Source organism: Zootermopsis nevadensis, unplaced genomic scaffold (genome assembly GCF_977971745.1).
Source record: "Zootermopsis nevadensis isolate Lab colony 2312 unplaced genomic scaffold, Znev_1.0 Znev_ptg000004l, whole genome shotgun sequence".
NCBI lineage: Eukaryota > Metazoa > Arthropoda > Insecta > Blattodea > Termopsidae > Zootermopsis > Zootermopsis nevadensis.
This window is the reverse complement of record NW_028259136.1, coordinates 6,779,778-6,799,921: the sequence shown is the minus strand read 5'-3', so window position 1 is coordinate 6,799,921 and position 20,144 is coordinate 6,779,778. Positions and strand designations below refer to the sequence as shown.

Here is a 20,144-nt window from a genome sequence, read left to right as displayed (position 1 = left end):
TTCGCCTAGCAGTGCCGAGGTTCAGAAATAGAAAGGCCATTCCATTTGTAAGTTGAGTGTGCAGTGAGTTAATAAGAAATTGTGTCAGATCGAGTTTCCAATTGTCTTAAATAAATACGTCTGAAAACGAAACAATGAAACACGTTATTGGTTGTGACGTTTCAAATCACTGGTTATGCTTTGAGAAGAGACGAATAATGGAATAAAGATACAAACAGAAAGGGGGGGAGAAGGAAAGATTAAATGAATATTAGATTTTATAATACGTCATAATACATTTTGTTTAATATTGTTGATCATTTCTTAGCAGTTAAATAAAAATGTTCCTGAAGATGGTTGTCTTCTGGGTTGTTGCGCCGTGTAATCTGGTACATGTTTACAGACGTTTCTAGGTGATTTTCCTTATGATGGAGGCAACAGGCACCTCTGAAACGTCGGTAATCTACAAGACTACACCGCACTACAAACCAACAGACGACCATTTGCGAAAAAAAAATTTGATTCTTTGTTTATGTTACGATGCGCTTTGATTAATTCATTCACACTGATTGTGAACGTCTAATTACTGACGTGATACTTTTTTAGGTACCGTACTTACCCGGAATTTGCTTGGGAGGAGGATAATACCCCTCTCAAATTGTAACTACTCAACATTGGCCTTCTGTACTGTTAATTTTACAGGGGCGCTCTTCAGATGTTTTCTGGTTTACAGTGAAATGTGGACTGGAGTAGAAAAATCATTCCTACGCGGAGGATGAAAGTGAGTTTTGTGCCGTAAAATGAAGTCAACGCACATTCTGCATTGCCAAAAATACCTGGGCAAATCGCTTTTTATAGCTGGCGGTAATGATTTAAGTAAGAACCTCGCGTTTCGCGTTGCCGAGTGGTGAGCCACTGGCTCTCAGCCTCTTCCCTTATCTTGATTTGCTGGACCAAGTGAGATGAGAGAATGTGGCAGGCGGGGCTAGTTCCCCAAACGCAGCTACGACTGGACAAACGAAAAGCAACCACAGGAACAAGAGACTAATAATACGTTTAAATGAACGCGCTGTGGCAGAGGAACCAACCGAAGGGCATTAACCCCGCAGAATCGCGCCTCTTTGCCTCGTGTATCCACTCTGGACCATTTCACGGTTATTTAAAATTTATTTAAAATATAAGATCACCCCCCCCCCTCCCCCCATAATCCGCTGAAAAATGGGGACATGGTTTTGTTGTCACTCGTGTCAGGCGAATAATTGTCGTATTTTCCTCAGTGCCTCCAGGAAAATTCCGGGTTTAGGACCTCGGATTAGGCCACGACCGATTCCTTTCACATCCCTTCCGATTCATGATTCTTCGATCATTTTATCGTACGGCATTCTTTATAGCCAGAGCTAATGACACTGTCATTAAATAAACCAAAGATAAGAATAATGCCGGGAGAGTTAATGACTTTCCACGTGAACTCGTGCTTGGGAACACGTGCTCGCAACAGAAACAAAAGAACAGACGTAACATAGAAAATCAAAATGGAGTTGCACTTTATGGCTGAGGTTGCTATAAATAATGCGAGTGATTTGTTACGTCGCGTGAAGAGAAAGTGTGACGCAACAGTGAGATTTTCCCTTCTATGGCCGCACGTTACCATGCCTAATCATCAGGGCGAATGTGTTATCTATTTCAGTGGTATTCAACCTTTTTTGTTCTCGTACCCCCAGATATAATTTCTCTTCAACTTTGTACCCCCAAAGTTGTTGGTGTATAATACAAGTACATAATCTACATCTAAAATAAATTAAATAAATTACATTACTGATTATTCAGTGTTTATCATAAAATATATATTTTTTTTTAAATTTCACGTGCCCCCTAAGATGTCTTCGCGTACCCCCAGATATAATTTCTCTTCAACTTTGTACCCCCAGAGTTGTTGGTGTATAATTCAAGTTATACATAGTATATAATCTACATCTAAAATAAATTAAATAAATTACATTACTGGTTATTCAGTGTTTATCATAAAATAATATATTTTTTCTTTAAATTTTACGTACCCCCTAAGATGTCTTCGCGTACCCCCGGGGGTACGCGTACCCCAGGTTGAATACCACTGATCTATTTATTATCCTAACCTGAAGATTTTCGTGGATTCCCCCAGTCTCTCGTAGCGAATGTCGGTATAGTAACTTGAAATAGACGACTACCTCCTAAAATCCGTTATCTAATGGCCATTTTTAAACATTTTATAACCTTCGTATAATAAAAAAACGTCGTTAAATGCAGCGCATGTAACGAACTGTCTTTCAGTCATAGTTTTTGGTAAAATTGTGCGTGAGAAAAATACTATGAAGGTGTATGGGGTACTGGCAGTCTGGCGCCACACATTCTCAACCTCGTTACTAGATTGAAATAAGTGGCCAGCTTCATTTCTCGACCGCTTTACCCCCCGGTAACGAGTGGGCAGGTCCCAGAGCTGGTTCGACGTGATGGCACTCCTGCTCCTCTGTGTATCAGTCACATTGGCATTGCTGCATAGACTCCGCATGTAAGATATAACACAACTTAGCAGTGTTATGAACTCTTCAGTTTTCGCTGCAGTCATAATTTCGTCATTTTTATTGTTCGTATAGTTTCCATTTGTCTTCAGCGACTGGTGGTTGCTAGGATACAGCCTCTAGGCAGCTAGTATAATGCATAAAAGGATTTGTTTTTTTTCCAGACATCACCGAGTCGTTTGTAATGTAAAATATGTTTGGTGTCACTTGAATTTGGTGGTTAGAATAATGAAGTGTTTGTACCTTATAGTGAAATAAATTTATGTCATGTCAAATGTTTAAATTCCCTGATGGAGATGATTTTATATTGCCTGCTTTAGAGCTGGTCCAAATGGAAAGACAAATATTGAATTATAAGAGACGTAGCAGATTATCATAACTAATAAGTAATTTTATAATTTTGAGTCTCACCCAGATGATTATTTTGATCGAGGTGATTAAAAATTCATAAAATTTGTTGTAACAATTTAATTACTTTGGAGTTTATTGAATAAATCGGGCAAGCCTTTGCGACGCCATCTTCATAAGTTACCGGAGCAGAAAGATATGTGATTGGAGAATTTGGAACGGTTTAGAAGGGAGCGGTCTCCAAAAACCACGAGAATCTCGGGCAGTGCAGCCTGTCGCTTAGACAGAGATTCGAAGGAGAGACCTACCGGACAGCAATACGAAGCAGGAACGCGATGCTTGTTGTCATGTTGATATTTTTCAGTTTGAAGTTGCCTGACGCATGCAACTTTTCGCTCTCACGAGTGGACAGGACAGGAGTGTCATAATTCGCTTTATTTTCAACAAGGATTTTTGCAGCGAAAGTGTCACGTGATATTGTTTGAAAGAAGCTTTTCAGTCCGTTTGCACTTAAACTGCGGTTGATAACCAGAATAACACTTCCATCTCTCAGATATCGTGGTTGCAACGTAACTGTCCTGTGCCTTGTTTTGTTACGAAATTTCAGTTTTCACCAGAATATACATTACCAACAACATGTCATTTGCATATCTGGACGCAGGATACCGTTTGTTACCGCGTGTGCAAATAAGACTGACGAGGTTGTCATTAAGTAGCGTTTCAGATGAGTCATCGCCCTGATGATGGAGGCAGCAAGGACCTCTGAAACGTCGGTAGATTTCTACCAGACTATACTATATATCTTCAGACTCACCGCCGTGAAAACCTCAAATCGTACGTTTCCCATTTGTCTCTGTGGTCAGTGGCGGTCTGGAAGGCAAGCTTTGTGTGGCAGTGGGATTCCCACAATGCAACGCGTCCTTTGGCCATCAACTTTAACGCCAGACGTGGAGCTTCTACTTGAAAGCGACGACTGAACGGGAGATCCCAGCTGTATTGAGCGTGCTGCTGCCTGCCCCTGGCAGCGCTACGATCCGCACACCAGCTCTCCCTGCACCCCCCCCTGCACCCCCCACTGAATTCGCAAATAGTTCTTATTCGATCCCTAATGGATGCGATTAGTACGGGTTAGAAACTAGGGATCAGACCAAATGACGCAATGATTTTAACTGAGATTGTACTTCCGTGATGTTAAGGACATTGAAATTCTCCGGTAGAACAGAGATGACACCCAGAAGGGGTCATCACTTGGCCATGCAGAGTTGAAGGGTTACAGCGGAGTGGTTAGCGCTTCTACTCCGTATTCGGGAGGTCATGGGTTTAAATTTTTGCCGGAATACCAGCTATCATGACTTGTTCCCCCAGGAAAATGCCAGGATAAACCCTTAAATAGGCCACGGCAATTTCCTTCCATATCCATCCCGCTTTATTGATAACATGTCATTCGACGCTATGTAGCCTGAGTTAGTGACAACGTCGTTAAATAAACTGTAAACTACTGAACACGACAAATGTTTGATTTGTTGTGTTTATGGGATGTAAGGTCAAAGGTCATCATGCAATGGCGAACGAATTTGTTGAGATCATGCAAGACTTAAATATTCTCACGGCGTATGAATGTTATAAAATTTTCTCAGACGTCTGTGTTCTATCAAATGCCAACATTTCGAAAAATAGCTCCGTTTCCTTCATCAGAGTAAGTTACCCTGACGATGGAGCTAGTCTAGTCTGAGATTTGACTCAAGTATTTTATAAAATTGTAGTGAGTAATTATGAAATGGCCTGTGTAACTTGTTCGTTTTTTCCAGAATTTTCTCTCATCGGTGATGTAAGTCTTCGCCTCATTTCTCACCCCCCTCCCCTCCCCCGGAAGCAATTACAACGGACAATTGTCTCGTCTTCACTTTATTAACTGCCGTTCTCATTGGTACATCTGGACACGTGACTTTTTTCAGTAACTGTATCCGCGTAATTTCGAAAGAATCTCGCGACAGCTGAGAAACAAAACACTGTTCCTAAACAACGCGTTATCTAGGTATGGAATGTACCTTCACGAAAATAAGTTAATTCCGAGAATTGTATATCACCCATTGCGCAGTCTTATGTACGCGAAAGCTTACATCAGTGTCCACAAACTTTTTTTTCACTCGCGGTAAACCCTAATGTATCAAAGTCGTGTGACGTCACACCTCAAAATTTCGTCCCAAAAGGGGGAAACAATTTATTCAAGGTCATAGATACGTATCTTTATACATGAATCCGCGTCATTTTAAAATACAGGCATATAAAAACAGATACAACTTAAAATCTGATGACAATAGTTGTAGTAGAGTGGTTGCTTTTCTGAACTTACCGGCGCTCCTACTCGACTGCGTCCCGACGCTGCCTCCAGGACTGGACGCCTCTAGCGGGCTGGACGGCTCCGAGCCCGATTGAGACACTGCCTCGTGCTTCACGCTGCAACATCACGAAGTACATAAGCGACGGGGCGGAGCTGAACGGGGTTCCTCACCGGAAGGTGTAGGACAAATTTAAACTTCGTAGCAGCCCAAATCAGAGCAAGAAACAGCTCGGCGTACGGAAGTGGCAAATATCGTTAAAAGCGCGAGTAGATCTCATTAACCCTTTGAAGACGAGAAAAGAGAGAGGATTAGGAAGGATAGCAAAAGAGTAGAAGCAGAGAGGACAGAAAAGTGTTGGTGGAGAAGTGAGAGACACTTGATCTCTGGTGGGAGATGGAAGATAATTCTTACAAATATGACGGTAGCTGTTGAATAAGCCTTTGAGGACAGCCGACAAGGGGTGGGCGGCGGACTAACGGCTCTGTACTGTAAAAATGCAACATGTTACGAAATGTTAAACAGGACCTCACACTTGGTGGCATTGATTTACGGACTCTAGAAATAGTATCCTGGGATTATAAATTATGAATTTCCTTGTATATAATTTCCACAATTCTGTTTTCTAATATCCCTTGGGTCCGGGCATTTCCGTAGCTTTTTTATACAGTTTATGATGTTATATAATTGCATAAGACCATCTTGTACAATTCCACAAAACAAATGGCAGAAGTAATTTCTCCGTATATTGTAATCTTCAGGCGAATGTGTGAGCAAAGTCTGAATTTTGTAGATGGACTTCAGCAGCGGCGGGGCGAGGACTGGTAAAATGTGTTATTTTATATATTTATATATTTTATGACTGTGCTTGATGGTTACGTGCCGCATTGAGAATTTTGTATATCCTTTACTGCGCCACGGTGGTCTAGCTGTTAGAACGCTGGCCTTGTAATCCTGGGGTCTCGGGTTCGATTCCCGGCGGCGCCCGAATTTATAACTTGTGTTGGGCAAGGCCGTGGTCTAGGCAACACGGAGTTTTCCTCCGTGGCATCCCAACAATTACTCCATTCACACACAGAAGAAGGCAATGGCAAACCACTTCTGGATCATCTGCCAAGAACGTATATGAACAGGTCCCAGTCCGAGAAGAGGATGGAAGGATCCTGTTCATATGGACCTGTCGTCAGACAGAACACTAAATAATAATAAGATGAGGTGGTCTAGCGGTTAGAACGCTGGCCTTGTAATCCTGGGGTCTCGGGTTCGATTGTCGGGGGTGCCCGAATTTATAACTTGTGTTGGGCAAGGCCGTGGTCTAGGCAACACGGAGTTTTCCTCCGTGGCATCCCAACAATTACTCCATTCACACACAGAAGAAGGCAATGGCAAACCACTTCTGGATCATCTGCCAAGAACGTATATGAACAGGTCCCAGTCCGAGAAAAGGATGGAAGGATCCTGTTCATATGGACCTGTCGTCAGACAGAACACTAAATAAAAAAATAAAATTACCGCTGTAGACTAACTGTGAACTAATTTTCCCAGTTCCTTTACCTCATAGCTTTGTGTTTACGAGTGAAGTAGACTGTATTTTACTGTACACCTGCAGAACTTTCGGTGTTCATTGGAATCACCGCTCCCTTTGAAGTCATGAACACATTTCGTAATTATGAAAACCGTGATTTTGTGAACACATGAAAAACAGCTTCACGCGCCTCAAAGGCTCCTGCATAAGCGACTGAAATGCACGCGTAATGATGATGTCCATAGAGCTTCCTTGTGCATCTGAAGGAAAATCTCATGTTTCTGAATCCGTAGAAACTTCGTCGAAAGGCTATTTGCATATGCCCGTCATGTAATTTCATTTTGACGTGTTCTGGGTTGTGACGCTGTGTACACATGTAGGAAGATGCCAACGTTTCGGTTAAACATGTTGTTTCCATCTTCAGGGCTGAAGAATGAATGGTTTCACTTTACAATACGTCCACATAACTTAAAACCTCTAAAACTCAAACGTTTGTTTAGAAAGTTTTTACCCCATGAGGCAAGTCATTGTAATTTTTTTTTCTGAATGGAACGGTTTCAGTACACTTATCAGCCCACCTTACGAGTATCATCAACGTCATACATGCTTTTTTCATAACCGAAAATTGAATTAAGTAATTTCTGTCTTCTGCTTACATTGCATTCAAACGCCATATTTTTCGTGTAACCGTACACGTGCGATACGTAAGATATGTTGGGGACCCCCACGACCAATCCATCGGTCAGATAACTGCTCCTTCCGGTACTCCATCTCGTGACTGCTGAATTATGGGACTCCTCATTCTGCTAGAGTGTCGTTCAAAAAGTCTTTAATCTGTATCCGCGCCTTCGTTACAGTTGAGAATCGAACCTAAGTTCATCTGACATTTCCGACTGGGAATAAAATCTTGAAGTACGAGGTGCGATCGGAAAGTTTCTAGACTGCGCCTATAAAAACCCGTACACTTATCTCAGGTATTAAATTCATCCATCACCCTCGAAGTAGTTCCCCTGGGAGTGAACACAACGATCCCAGCGCCGCTGCCAAGCCTGGAAGCATCCCTGGAAATCTTTCTTTGTCAGCCTGTCAAGCACCATCTGCGATTCTGCCTGAATCTCTTCTATCGTCTCAAATCTCCTTCCCTTTAGCTGAATTTTCATCTTTGGGAAGAGGAAGAAGTCACACGGCGAATAAGGAGGGTGCGGGATGACGGCCATGGTGTTTGAGGCCAAAAACTGCCGAACTTTGAGGGCGGTGTGCGCTGGCGCGTTGTCATGATGCGTCGCATGTGGAGTTCTTCCTTTAGAATCAGCTGACAGGTCCCATAGCCTATCCCAACAATGTCGCACAAGTCGTTGATGGTACGACGTCGATCTTCGTGAATGGCCTGCCGAATCTTCGTAACATTTTCGGGCGTTGTGCTCGAAGATGGTCGTCCAGAACGCTCGTCATCATCGACAGAGGTTCGGCCATTTTTAAAACGTGAATGCCACACAAAAGTTTGTGCACGACCCATTGCGGACTCCCCAAATGCTTGCTTTAGCATTTCATAGGTTTCCGTAGCCGTTTTGGCGAGTCTTTGGCAAAATTTGATGCACACGCCATTCCGAAATCGCAGGAGGATCGGTGTAATGCACTACCAAAACGCCCGTAACTAAGAAGCAAATGCTAATTCGATGATGCCGGCTGGCACACTGATTCACTATGAATGTAGGCCGCACCCCCTAAAGTCAGAAGCTCGTACTACATCCGGTTCGCCCGCTATTGACACAGTCTTGAAACTTTCCGATCGCACCTCTTATTGACGTAAATTCACTGGACACTGCGTATATCGCCCGCTTTTGAAACAGCGTTAATAAATAACCGAACAATCAACAGAATGGACCTTTTTCAAATAGAAAGCTACGGATAAGAACTTCAAAAGCTATGATCATAAATCCATGCCGCGTGTGGTATAAAATATCACATTCTCGACGAGCGTGGTATGACTGGAGTTTGCTTTTGTATACCTATTCCCTATAGTATCCCTGGGGAACTTATCGTGACTCTTTTGTCTACAGAGAAGTGTACTTTCGCGTTATTACAGCTTGTCACTCACTGCGTCAATCATCGAGCCTGCCTGTTTACAGATCGACAGTACTTTATTCTCTAAAAATGAAGTGATATGTGTTAAGTAAGAAACAAACAATCTTAACAGATCTAAAACTTCTTGACGATGGTGAAGAGTCATTTGAATAAAAATCTTCTTCGATATTATCCATCGTCTAGTAAAATATAAAACTTAAAACGACGTTTCGGAGATGGGGCTCTATCTCCGTCTTCAGGTTCCGGAGATAGGGATTAGCTCTATCTAGTGGGTCCAACTGAGTAGGAACCTGAAGACGGAGATAGAGCCCCATCTCCGAAACGTCGTTTTACGTTTTATATTTTACTAGACGATGGATAATATCGAAGAAAATTTTTATTCAAAAAACAATCTTAAGTTCCGAAGTTGTCGTCAGTAGGCTATACGGTTCTATAAGTCTCTTCATTTACAGAACAGCTGATTTTCGATGTTTGTACAATGTGGCGTCTCTTCTTAAATCTTTATAGGAATGTATGCAAATTAATTTTTTCCCCCTCCTCCTATTCAGTACTCTTAATTTGCGCTTATTTTCGTATCTACATGAACTGCGATACCTCGGTCGGTAACGTGACTTAGTACGGACAGAGCAAAGGCGAGGCTACGTGCTGGAATATATGGGGTTGGGGTGATGACTCATGGCCGTATTAGTTTTCGGAGTTTGGGGTTCCTGAAGAACACAGATTGAGGGCCTTTGAGAACACTGTGTTACGGAGAAGTGACAGGAGTGTAGAGAAAACCATGTAATGAAGAACTCCATAGCTCCATAATTTATACTGTTCACGAAATCTTATTAGGAAAATAAAGTCAAGAAGGGTGAGATCTTCCCACAGATCGAGAGTATCTCGATCTATCAGATCCAACAGAAAAGTTTCTACGGAAGACGAAGGAAGATCTATCCTTCGAAACCTAGTGATTATGATTTTTTTATACACAGACGGTGTAAAAGAAACAAATGAAAATAATAATACAAAACCATGACATTCAGAAAAAAAAATCCTCCTAGTTCCCCATTACAAAAAAAAAGTTTGGCGATCCCTGGTTTAGAAAATCACGGAAGTGATGAATAGGATAATCCGGCTGAGATATGATCTGAGTACCTCGCGATTACACATTTAAAGGCGTCACCACTACGTTTAAAACTGCGTGGAAAAAGTTCGGAATATTTCAAAACCGTGTCACAGGTCAGGGACTTGATTGCCGGCTTGGGTTCAATTCCAGAGCAGTACTTCAATGTTCCCCGTCCCTAAACTCCTATTCTTCACTAGCTACTGGTACAGTAGGGTCATTTCAGACTGCACTGCCAAGGGACTGATCCTCAACCCACTCATATATAAACATATTAACATAAAGAGCCTACAGAGTGTAATTATTTGCGTATTTAAAACTATTCTCTCTGTAAACAGCAATTATTTTCTTAAACAGCGTTAACCAGTTGCTCTTTGTAACGGTGAAGTGTCGTGTTTTCTTTTCGGTACGGCCTGAATCCTTAAAATAATATTTAGCCGAGGCTCGGCTTCAAAGGGTTAAGGAAACTAGTCGGAGACGATGTGAAACGTTTCCCGCGACCTTTACCTGGTGGCGGAAGGGCTGGGAGGGCTAGGAGATGAGCTGGAGGGCTCCATGTCGTCGCTACGCCCTCTTCTGGCATCCTCAGAGTCCACCCATAGCTCACACTGTATCCACAACACACACACGCGACATCGAACGGCGGGCAACAACGTGGCCCCGTCAGGCTTCCGCGCCTTGCGCTCACTACACTGATGTGAGAAGCAACCCCAGGACAGACGCCCGGCGTCGGGACGTCCTCGCTTTATTGCGCATGGCACCAGTGAACAATATTACAGCACTCTCACTTTTTTCTTTCTACCCCAGATGCTTCTCCAGGTTGGTAGCCGTACTCGGCTGTCGTGTGTTCTACCTGGCGCAGACGATCGATTTCTCCATGTGTGTTACTGCTGTCATCGTTGTTCTGCAGGTAAACAAACTCCTGCGGCAGCTTCCTGGATCGCAGCCTTCACTCTTGGTGTCGTCTGTCTCGCAGAAATCCTGCCTGGAAGTTTAAAAAGTTATTGAAATTGAACTCGTTGTTGTAGATAAATAAATTCTGCACAAATAACAAACAAACCTGAGCAGCTTTCCACAGCAGTAACGCCGCAGACTTGCATTCAGGAGGCATTAATTCAAATCTCGGTCATGTTGCATGCTACCCTGACTTGATTTTTTTTCATAGTTTGCCACTGGGCTTTGAAGGGTTAATAAAATAATAACTTTCTGAGAATAATTAAAACAAAGCATTGGTTGGGATTATAAACTGGCGCGTCATGAAAAATGTTCTAATACAAACCTCCTTATCTACAATACTTAACGCAGTTCTGTCTCTTTGCTCTAAAGAACACAGTCTAAATTCAAAACCTTCAAGCCTGCTATTTGTTCACTTAACTTACGTTACATGATAACGTAAGTTCAGAAATCCTTATCGACAATTTTGTTCGAAATTATGTCTATAAGTTGATGCATCTGTAGAGGGCGAATAGACTGGAACAATATCTCCGTTTTATAAAATCAATCCAACACTTCCTAATTATTTTATTAAAAATGTCAAATTCAAAACCAGTAAATAATATTTTCATTAAGTGAATAGGTCATTGTGTATAATCTGAATTGAGTGGACATTTTGAACACGTGTTTATTTGAACGTGTGCACTGGACTCATTTAGGTCAGTACAGCGGCCGGACCAGTGGCCTGGCTTCTGTGAACTTTTCAAGGACAATTATGCACAAGTCATCGGTGTCATAATGTCTTCCAACATTTCCTGAAAACGCGTACATTTAAGAGTTAATGCATGAGTACACAGACTTCTCCAGAGACAACCTTCATTAAGGCCAGTGACCATCAAGGACGATGACGTCATCACGTATGCTCAGGCCATGGGTAATGGCATCCTCATTTGTCAAGTTGGTATTATCAATTGTTAGAACTTGAGAAATATGGATTTGGAGTAATCTCCGTTGGCATGAAGTTCAAACCAAATTTAATGAAAATCCATCAGGCCATTCTCGAATTATTACATACGCACAGATATCATGGGCTATGACGTCAGCAGAGGCGTCATGCGCGTGTGTTTATTTTCATCGTCACCTTTCACGAATCAGTCATGTTTCTTTTACCAACAGTGGAAAATTATTAAGTACGGTTTTTGTATCTTCCTCGAATGACATAACGTCCGTACCAAATTTAATGTCAATCCACCCAGCTATTTTCGAGTTCTCAAATACGTACAGATGGACTTCACTGGAGATTAAATACGCATGCGCAAGTGGGATAAGCGTGCATGAATGTAGTGTGCATATTTCACGGATTTGCATAGATACTAATAAATGTTGGTACTGCCATCTATTTTAGCATTGGCTGCACAATTTATACTGCTGCCATCTATGTGTGCATTAATACCAAACTTAAAATATTGGTATTCTTAAGCAGGCAGCAGGTGAAAAGTGAAATGACGTTCCACCACTTAGAAGGCGGTGGCTTGGGTAGCATTCATTGTGATGTGTTGGCACGTTGCATCAACTTCGAATATAGGTGAAAGATGATTTGAAAGCATCAAGAACTCTGGTGAGTATTGGTATATTAATCAATAATATACCAGCTACTTTTAAATTTGAAAAATTATCAGACCCTATAGCAAATGACTTCCGTTTTGGAACAGGAACAGGAAGTGTGGTTCCAAAATGGCGATAATGAAAACATCCTGTCCACAGGAAATTATGTTTAATAGATATATATTTTCACATGCGAATCAATGCAGTAACATGTGATACAATGTTTATATATGTAGCTCCTTGTTACATGTTTGTAAAATTAATGCTATACTTCCCAATTATATTACGAAATGTGTCGAATCAGAACCCAACAACTACTATATTCAATGAGAGTGTAGGTCACGCAGTATGACCAGAAAATGATAGGTTATGTGATATAAACTGCTGCATTAGAGTAGGGTGCAATTTATTTACTGGTCTTAGTTCCTACATTGCACCCAGCAAAGTATATGGAACACATCATAATGCTAATTCAGTTATTTATACCAACATAAATATAAACATTTGTAAGAGCCACCTGCAGACATTTTATAAGAATATTCACATTAATAATGCCAAGGAAATATTTGCAACAGTTACGAACCCTCAACTGAAGTAAATTGTTCTGCAAACAAAGAATCATAATTATAATTTATTTATTTTCTATACACTTTTTATAGGACTAAGCCAATGATGTAGGACATGTTGCATGCACTCATCGTAAGTTCAAGTTCAAACACGGAGTTTGAAACTATATTATACAGAGCAAAGTAATTATGTCAATATCTACAGAAATTTTAACACATGGATTTTCTGTTGAAGTAAATTCTGCAGGCTACACAGTGTGAGATAAGAGATAATAGTTAGTACCTGCTTAAATATTTTTGATGGAGGAGTATTGAATAATTTGATTTCTGCATAATACATTTCTTATAACTGGCGAGATTAGCATTTGCCATATGGAGGTCATGTTTGTGCCTTGTGTTTATACTGTGTAAGTCAGAATTTATATATATATATTTATGTATTGAAGAAAGCAGTTATACATAATTTTGTTAATGGTACATCTGTCTGCTATTTCTAGGTACTTACTTCCTTCAGATATAATTCGGCTACAGAATGCAAGCAATTATGGCTACTGAAGAAGTTGAATCCTTGGACCCTACTATGCTTATCCCTGTAAGTATTATGTGATGGCAAAACATGCTGTAACTACTCTAATGTTGAGCACTTTCAAGTATGTTCCATTCTGTTCTCATCATAAAATGTTTCTAAATGTAATAGATTTTTAATTTAAAATGCACCACATTTTAGCATTGTAAATTAATAGCTAATGATAAGAAGTGTATGTAGCTCTTAATCAAGAAGTATACATATCAGTTACTGCCATTGGAATGTTGTCATTTAAACTCACTTGAGTGAGAGAAGTTCTTTGAATTGTATTTTAAATATAAATATATGAGTAGGAGTTTGTTTTATGTTGCCTATGCTACCTCTAATGGTGGTGTGTGTTTTTTGTTTTTTAGTTTTTTAAAAAAAGTTGTCCTCCATCTGTTTCATGTATTATCTTCTTTTCAGGCTTTCCAGTCAAAATTGTTTACACATTTTTAAACTTGTCAATGGGCACAAGTCACATTTACTTGAAATTATAGGCTGTTTTATAAACTTTATACTAAATGCCTTGTGTTAAAAGCAGTTGTGACCAGTCATGTTGCTTATGCAGACTTACAGCAGCAAGGGTATGGCAGTTCGCAACATGGATGTCGCTGGCAGTATCACAACAGTGCGCCCATGTGCTCCTGCATTGTCATTGGTTGAACTGGGCAAGAGGCTGCTTCTGAGTGCCAAGGAAGGTGACACAGAGCAAGTACGACTTCTCATGAGCAAAGGAGCACCATTTACTACCGACTGGGTAAGTCCGCAGTTTGTTGTTATTCAAAACAGAATGGCTTGAAGTCAAATTTAGTAGAGAGACATTATTCAAGAGTTCTCCTGATGCATGGCACATTTTAAGTAACGTGTAATGCAGTTGGAACAAATTCTTGAGTGACACAGTCTTTGCTTTTCCTCACAAAGTCTACATCATAACCACATAGTAGACATGTTGTCAGTGTAGATGAAAAAGAAAGTTTGAACTCTCCACTTATGTTAAAAATTTAAGGCCATACTTTTAGAAATTGTAGGTTGAGTTTATATATGTAATACAGTAGAATCCCCAACAGATCTTACTTTGTGTTACATGATAAGGTTCAGTTACAAAGTATCATATATTTTCCATTTTTATTGGTTGGATCTTGTGAGCATGGTATTGATCATAGAGTCTCCATAATAGGAATGAAATTTTCTTGACCAGCTTAGCAGTTATCTGTTTCTGTGGTTTGTGGAATCAGATTTAGGTGTGAATGATAAAAATATTTCTTTTGAAGGATACCACTTGCATGCAAAAAAAATACTTGATTTGTTTAGAATTTTTGTGTTTATATTCAGCTAGCATCAGTTTTAAATTTGGAAGTATTTGGTGAAATATGTTTTAAAAGTGATGATTTTTCTATAGAAGATATCTGAGTCTTACTGTTCTAAGTCTGCCTTCATTGAATATTTAATTTCCCTGTCTATCTAAATGTTAAATTTATTCTGTCGATTTAAATTTCCAATATGACAGCAACAAAGACAAACGAGGACCATTTTGAGAGCGGAATAAATTCAGGATTAAGTAACGTAGATTAAAACCTTCTGAGGTAGTAAGTAGCGGTTTTTGCTGACAGCTGGGAACGAGTCCACTTCATCTGGCAGCTCAGTATGGTCATGCCACTACAGCTGAAGTACTCCTACGAGCTGGGATATCACGTGATGCTAGAACAAAAGTTGAACGCACGCCACTCCACGTTGCAGCTCAGGAAGGCAACACTGCCATTGTACAGTTGCTGCTAGCCCATGGAGCAGAAGTTGATTCCAAGGACATGGTGAAGCATTGTTGATATGAAATAAGCTATATATTAAACCTTATTATGCCCTGTGCTTCAGGGCTGCTGGCTGGACTTTAAGTTCAGGGTTAACTATTTAATAGTATGCTACTAGGATCAACTGCTACCTTGTTCATATGTAGGTTATTTTTTATGCCTAATAAAGATTAAGTGGGTCCTTTGTCACTATGGCATGACACATCCTCAGCTTGCATGCATTGGATATGAAAGAGATAATACAAAGGACATCTTTTATTAGGAAGTAGGTAGATAAAGGATGGCATTCAATAATACATCCAGTCTTTTAAAGTCGCTCACTGTGATACTAATGACGACTATCTGGTGATTACAAGAGTTAGGGAGAGGCTGTCAGTAAGTAAATGAATAATGCATAAACTCGGATGTTGAAAGACATAATCTAAAGAAAATAAACTGTGTGGAATTTAAAGAATAGTATCAGGTTAAGGTCTTAAATAGTTTTGCATCCTTGGAATATTTGAATGATGTGGGCATTGTTTAGAAAAGTATTAGATAGAATTCAATATTTCTGCCAAACAGAATTTAGGTTATGAATTAAACCAGCAGCCTAATGCCTGGATTCATGAAACATGTTTAACTTTGGGTGAATACTTTTCATACAACATTTCGTCTGATCTGGGAGATAAACAGATAGCGCTATGTGTAAAGAACATGTTATTGGTTTATTTTAATTTTGTAAGTTCATGAATGTTATGTTACAGCTGCGCATGACCCCGCTGCATTGGGCAGTGGAACGTGAGCATGTGGGCACTGTGGAGGTACTCCTGCAGAACGGGGCTAACCCCCATGAGGTTAGCAAGTTTGACAAAACCGCATTCCACATTGCACTCGACAACAATCGCCACGACATTGTGCAGCTGCTCCAGTCAGCTGCAGAACGATTGTCACCTCTCCAGTCACTGTCAGCTTCAGCCACTCAGCAGGCTATGGAAGAGGCAACACTAGCTGCCACTCAGAGCCTTGCAGTTGAATTGGCACAGGTGCCGACTCCTTCCCACCAGGAAGAGGTCCAAACTTCTACCACTTCTTCCTTCACTGTAGGTCAGTGTCATGTCACAGGTTGCCTGACTTCAGTTCAGTTATTTGTACATTTGCGTTAGTAGCAGGGTGTACATGATAATGAATATAATTAGCATTCATCTATGATTTCATTAAGATATAGAAAATTGAAGACTTCTTTGAAACAAATATTCGTGTATAAGGCACTATCTCTGTGATTTGTTAATTCTCCCACTTCTCTTACATTTATATTCTGAAGAGATTATAGGACTTAGAATGCTCAAACTTATTTTCGTTAACAGTAGAAGTTACAGTCGTATCAGTCCAAGCATGCATTTTTTGTGAATTTAAAAGTTTTTTCATTGGTCTCAGATAATTTAGATGCTTGAATGCTGAGGGAATGTCAAGAATACTTTCTCGGTTCTTTGTCATTGTGTTGTCTTTCTATTGTCACATGTCGTAAAACAAAAGAATCGAATCTAACTCTAAATAAGTTAGATGCACATTTCTGTTACAGAAACTGCATCATCACAGTCGTCTCCACTCGAGAGGCGGCAGGAATTCTCGGCACAGCCTCCGAAGAAAGATAAGATGTCATTTAACACAGGTATGTTTCTGAATTTTGAATTAAACCAGGAGGTCTATCCCCCATGACAGTCCACAGGAAGGTTTATGTGTTGTTTCACATGCTAAGATATAATTTTTACACAACACATTTTTGTAAAGGATTTTGAAATTGATGGTTTGTTGTAAAGATGGTACTGGGGGAAATTGGATAATACTTTTCAGTTGAGTTTTGTGCTGTAAGGTTACGCCTACTTTTTTATTCCAGATAGTAACTGTTTAATAATATAGTGCTGATGGTAATCGGTTAACATTGGGGTTACATTCCTTTAAATATTCTGAATTTGTAACTAGTAATAATGAATACACAATAGGTTAATTATATTGCATATGCAAAATGGCAGCCACATGAAGAAATATCAACAAGCAACACGCAGTGGCATTTCACTGCATAATACTGAGCGCAGTGTCTGTTGCAGGCTCTTCATACCAAAAGAAACTTCAAGGTAGTGCTACTTTGCAACTGCTGCAAGCACACGGTATTACAATGTTACCCGCAGATGACACCACACTTGTAGCATCGGCTGTGGAGAGTGGACAGACTGTGGTGCTGACAGGTGACGTAACAGACTGGACAGTCAACACATCTGTTAGAGTGAGGATAAAATGGAAGGATAATATTAAAACAAATTTTGGTTGTAACTGATTCAAGATTGGTTAAAATGAATGTTAATTTGTTTTAACAGTTACAAGCTTTCAGGTTCTATAAGAGTGACATTTTTGTTTGGGCAGTGATAACCTGCTTAAGGAAAACGCTACCATTGAGTTGGTTAAGTAGGTTGTTCAAGAAATGTAGGAAGCCTCTGAGTAGCATTGCATGCATTTTAGCTATTGATGACCATTTGATCAAAACTGTTCATTGAAACAAAGAAACTTAACAATGTTAAAAATTTACCTGCTGATTTGTACAGAGTTTGAAATGGTTTTTAAGCTGGTGGACATTAGATGAGGTATTCTATAGCATAATGTTTGACTCTTAGTTAAAGAGGTGATTGTTGACCTTACCTCATGAACAGAAGAAGGTTGTGTTCTGCTGGTATGATATGTATCACTCCTGCGCTTTGTTCTACACAATGTTAACTGATATTGTGGCCTGTTTATTCTGCTCCACAGAAGCAGGGAAGCTGGCCTTGAATCTTACGGAGGGGAACACAAGTAATACAGGCCACTGTAAGACTGTAAGTGGCAACACAGCAGCTGTAGTCCAACACAAAGCCATGCCCATAACATTACCTGCTACAGCAAAGAAGAAAGTGATTACCATTCGTACAGGGCAGCTCATTGGCAAGAGTGGGCCCAATATTCTGAAACGGGTCGATCCTGATGGGCTTGGTGGCCCTCCCACCAAAATACTGGTGGCTAGAGCAGGCGTACCTGTCTCCACTTCTTCCAGAAGTACAGTGCGTATTGACATTAATTTGTATAGTTTCATCTATGCATTTTCTGAAATTCAGTCTGCATTTATGGCAGTAGAGAGGATCACATTTTAGACGCTAATGAAATAGTTAATCGTGTAATAAAAGTCCATGACATTACAAGCAGTTTGGAAATCCAAACATGGGCTGAGGACTTACCCTTACTGTGCCATAACCATCTGGTTTTCAGAAAAACAGTGGATCTATATGTTGTTTGTAGTGTCAAGAATTGTTATTAGAATTGTAATGGTAGCTGCAGGGTTTAAGCCTTTTGACCTGCTTCATTCTCAAGGTTACTCAAATTGATCCTTCCATCTCTTTGGCTCTCAAGCCGTCTTTTTTCTTCCTGTAGGGTGGTAGTCAATCAGCTTTCCAACGAATTCCATAAGTTGTCATTCTTAAAATCTGTTGTAAATAGTTGTGTTGATATTCTTTTACTTTCTGTCATAGGTTAAATATCATTATTAAGAATGTGGGGGTCCACAGTGGCCGCGCGGTCTGAGGTGTGGGCCTTGTGCCGCTTGGTCACCGGGACTGTGGGTTCGAATCCCACTCAAACCATGGATGTTTGTCGGCGTTTTTCTGTGTCGTGCTGTCATGTGTACAGGTAGATGCCTTGCGACGGGCTGATCCCTTGTCCAAGGAGTTCTACCGAATGTCCATAGAACAAACGAGCGGGGAAAAAAAAAGTTGGGACCCGCAGTGCTCAGGCACTTGAAGAACGGGTCGTTCCCAGTATCCAGTATTAAGAATGTGTGCATATTGAATCAAAGAAAAGTTAAATTATCTGTGTAATCTTTTTCGCAGGTGAACAATATGACAGTGTCAGTGCCTCCTGTAAATATCTTGGCAACTATCAAACGACAGCTGCAGGAAGCACGGAGGGAGGCGGAAGAGTACAAAAAGCTATATAGTCGTAAGGAGCGCGAAGCTGAGGAGTATAAGCAGCAGTTGCAGAGCATAACACAAGCAAAATAGCAACAGGTGTAGGGCTAGAGGAGAACTGTGAAACTACAAGCTGCTGTACTGCCACATCAAGTTCTTACAACACTGCGGAACATGTTTGTCATAGAAATAAAATTACGGTTCTGCTCTAGCTCTGTATTACAGACTGTGTAGTTGTTCGTTAAAATGATTGCTGTGCGGTTGACAGCAATTGAACAGTTTAACAGCTGAAGTGATATGAACTGTGAATCATCATTCCGTAAGATATGGATGACTCCTTGTTGACATATGTTCTTGTTATAACTTGTATAGCAGCAACCTTTTTTGCATGCCCATTTATCAATAACAATAATTTATGAAGACACCTTGTCACCTACTCACCGTCAATTTTTGTAAAGTGACATGAAATCTGAAAGAACTTCACTCTTCAATGAGTTTCTTAAATAAAGAGAATTAAATTGGTGAAGCCTGTAGCATTTTTTTCCCTTTCTGTAATATTCAGCATCTGAATCTTTTTCCTGCATGTTATTTTTTAATGATATGCAGTCATTCAAATAATTGCTGATTGATAACATTTGAGTTTCATAAGGAACAGCACAGTAATATAATATTAAGTGAGTCTTAATATTCATTGTAATTGTTATATCAACATAAACTCACATAAAAATCATAATGAGAAATTTCTGTGGTGTAACTTTAGTTC

General features: G+C 40.2%; 2 protein-coding genes across 5 annotated transcripts in view; one reads left to right on the top strand and one right to left on the bottom strand.

The window, feature by feature from the left end:
* Eip78C (Ecdysone-induced protein 78C) overlaps nt 1–10,637 on the bottom strand; it is a 78,570-nt gene extending 67,933 nt beyond the window's left edge. Inside the window, exons 1-2 of the mRNA XM_087343001.1 lie at nt 10,447–10,637; nt 5,239–5,342 (exon numbers count right to left, since the gene is read on the bottom strand). Coding sequence (XP_087199127.1) covers nt 5,239–5,342; nt 10,447–10,496 — 154 coding nt within the window. The 5' untranslated portion in view covers nt 10,497–10,637. The remainder of the gene's footprint in view (nt 1–5,238; nt 5,343–10,446) is intronic.
* A 1,715-nt stretch (nt 10,638–12,352) lies between these two features.
* Atac3 (Ada2a-containing complex component 3) lies at nt 12,353–19,907 on the top strand. 4 transcript variants are annotated; one of them, XM_022061775.2, is made up of 9 exons: nt 12,353–12,490; nt 13,541–13,635; nt 14,180–14,368; nt 15,222–15,419; nt 16,160–16,499; nt 16,975–17,064; nt 17,501–17,638; nt 18,195–18,481; nt 19,304–19,907. In XM_022061775.2, exons 2-9 carry the CDS (start codon nt 13,576–13,578, stop codon nt 19,472–19,474), a joined length of 1,473 nt encoding a protein of 490 aa, XP_021917467.1. In that variant the 5' UTR covers nt 12,353–12,490; nt 13,541–13,575; the 3' UTR covers nt 19,475–19,907. The 4 variants fall into 4 exon arrangements, with proteins under 4 accessions (XP_021917467.1, XP_021917469.1, XP_021917470.1 ...); XM_022061777.2 differs by lacking the exon at nt 12,353–12,490 and adding an exon at nt 12,592–12,726; XM_022061778.2 differs by lacking the exon at nt 12,353–12,490 and adding an exon at nt 12,827–12,983.
* Nucleotides 19,908–20,144: the final 237 nt, after the last annotated feature.

Bases quoted from the DNA above. Each gene is read 5' to 3' on its own strand.
- Atac3 (XM_022061775.2), top strand. From the start codon at position 13,576: ATGCAAGCAATTATGGCTACTGAAGAAGTTGAATCCTTGGACCCTACT. The intron at 17,639-18,194 runs GTGACGTAACAG...TCTGCTCCACAG, and splicing joins ACAGACTGTGGTGCTGACAG to AAGCAGGGAAGCTGGCCTTG. The intron at 18,482-19,303 runs GTGCGTATTGAC...TCTTTTTCGCAG, and splicing joins CCACTTCTTCCAGAAGTACA to GTGAACAATATGACAGTGTC.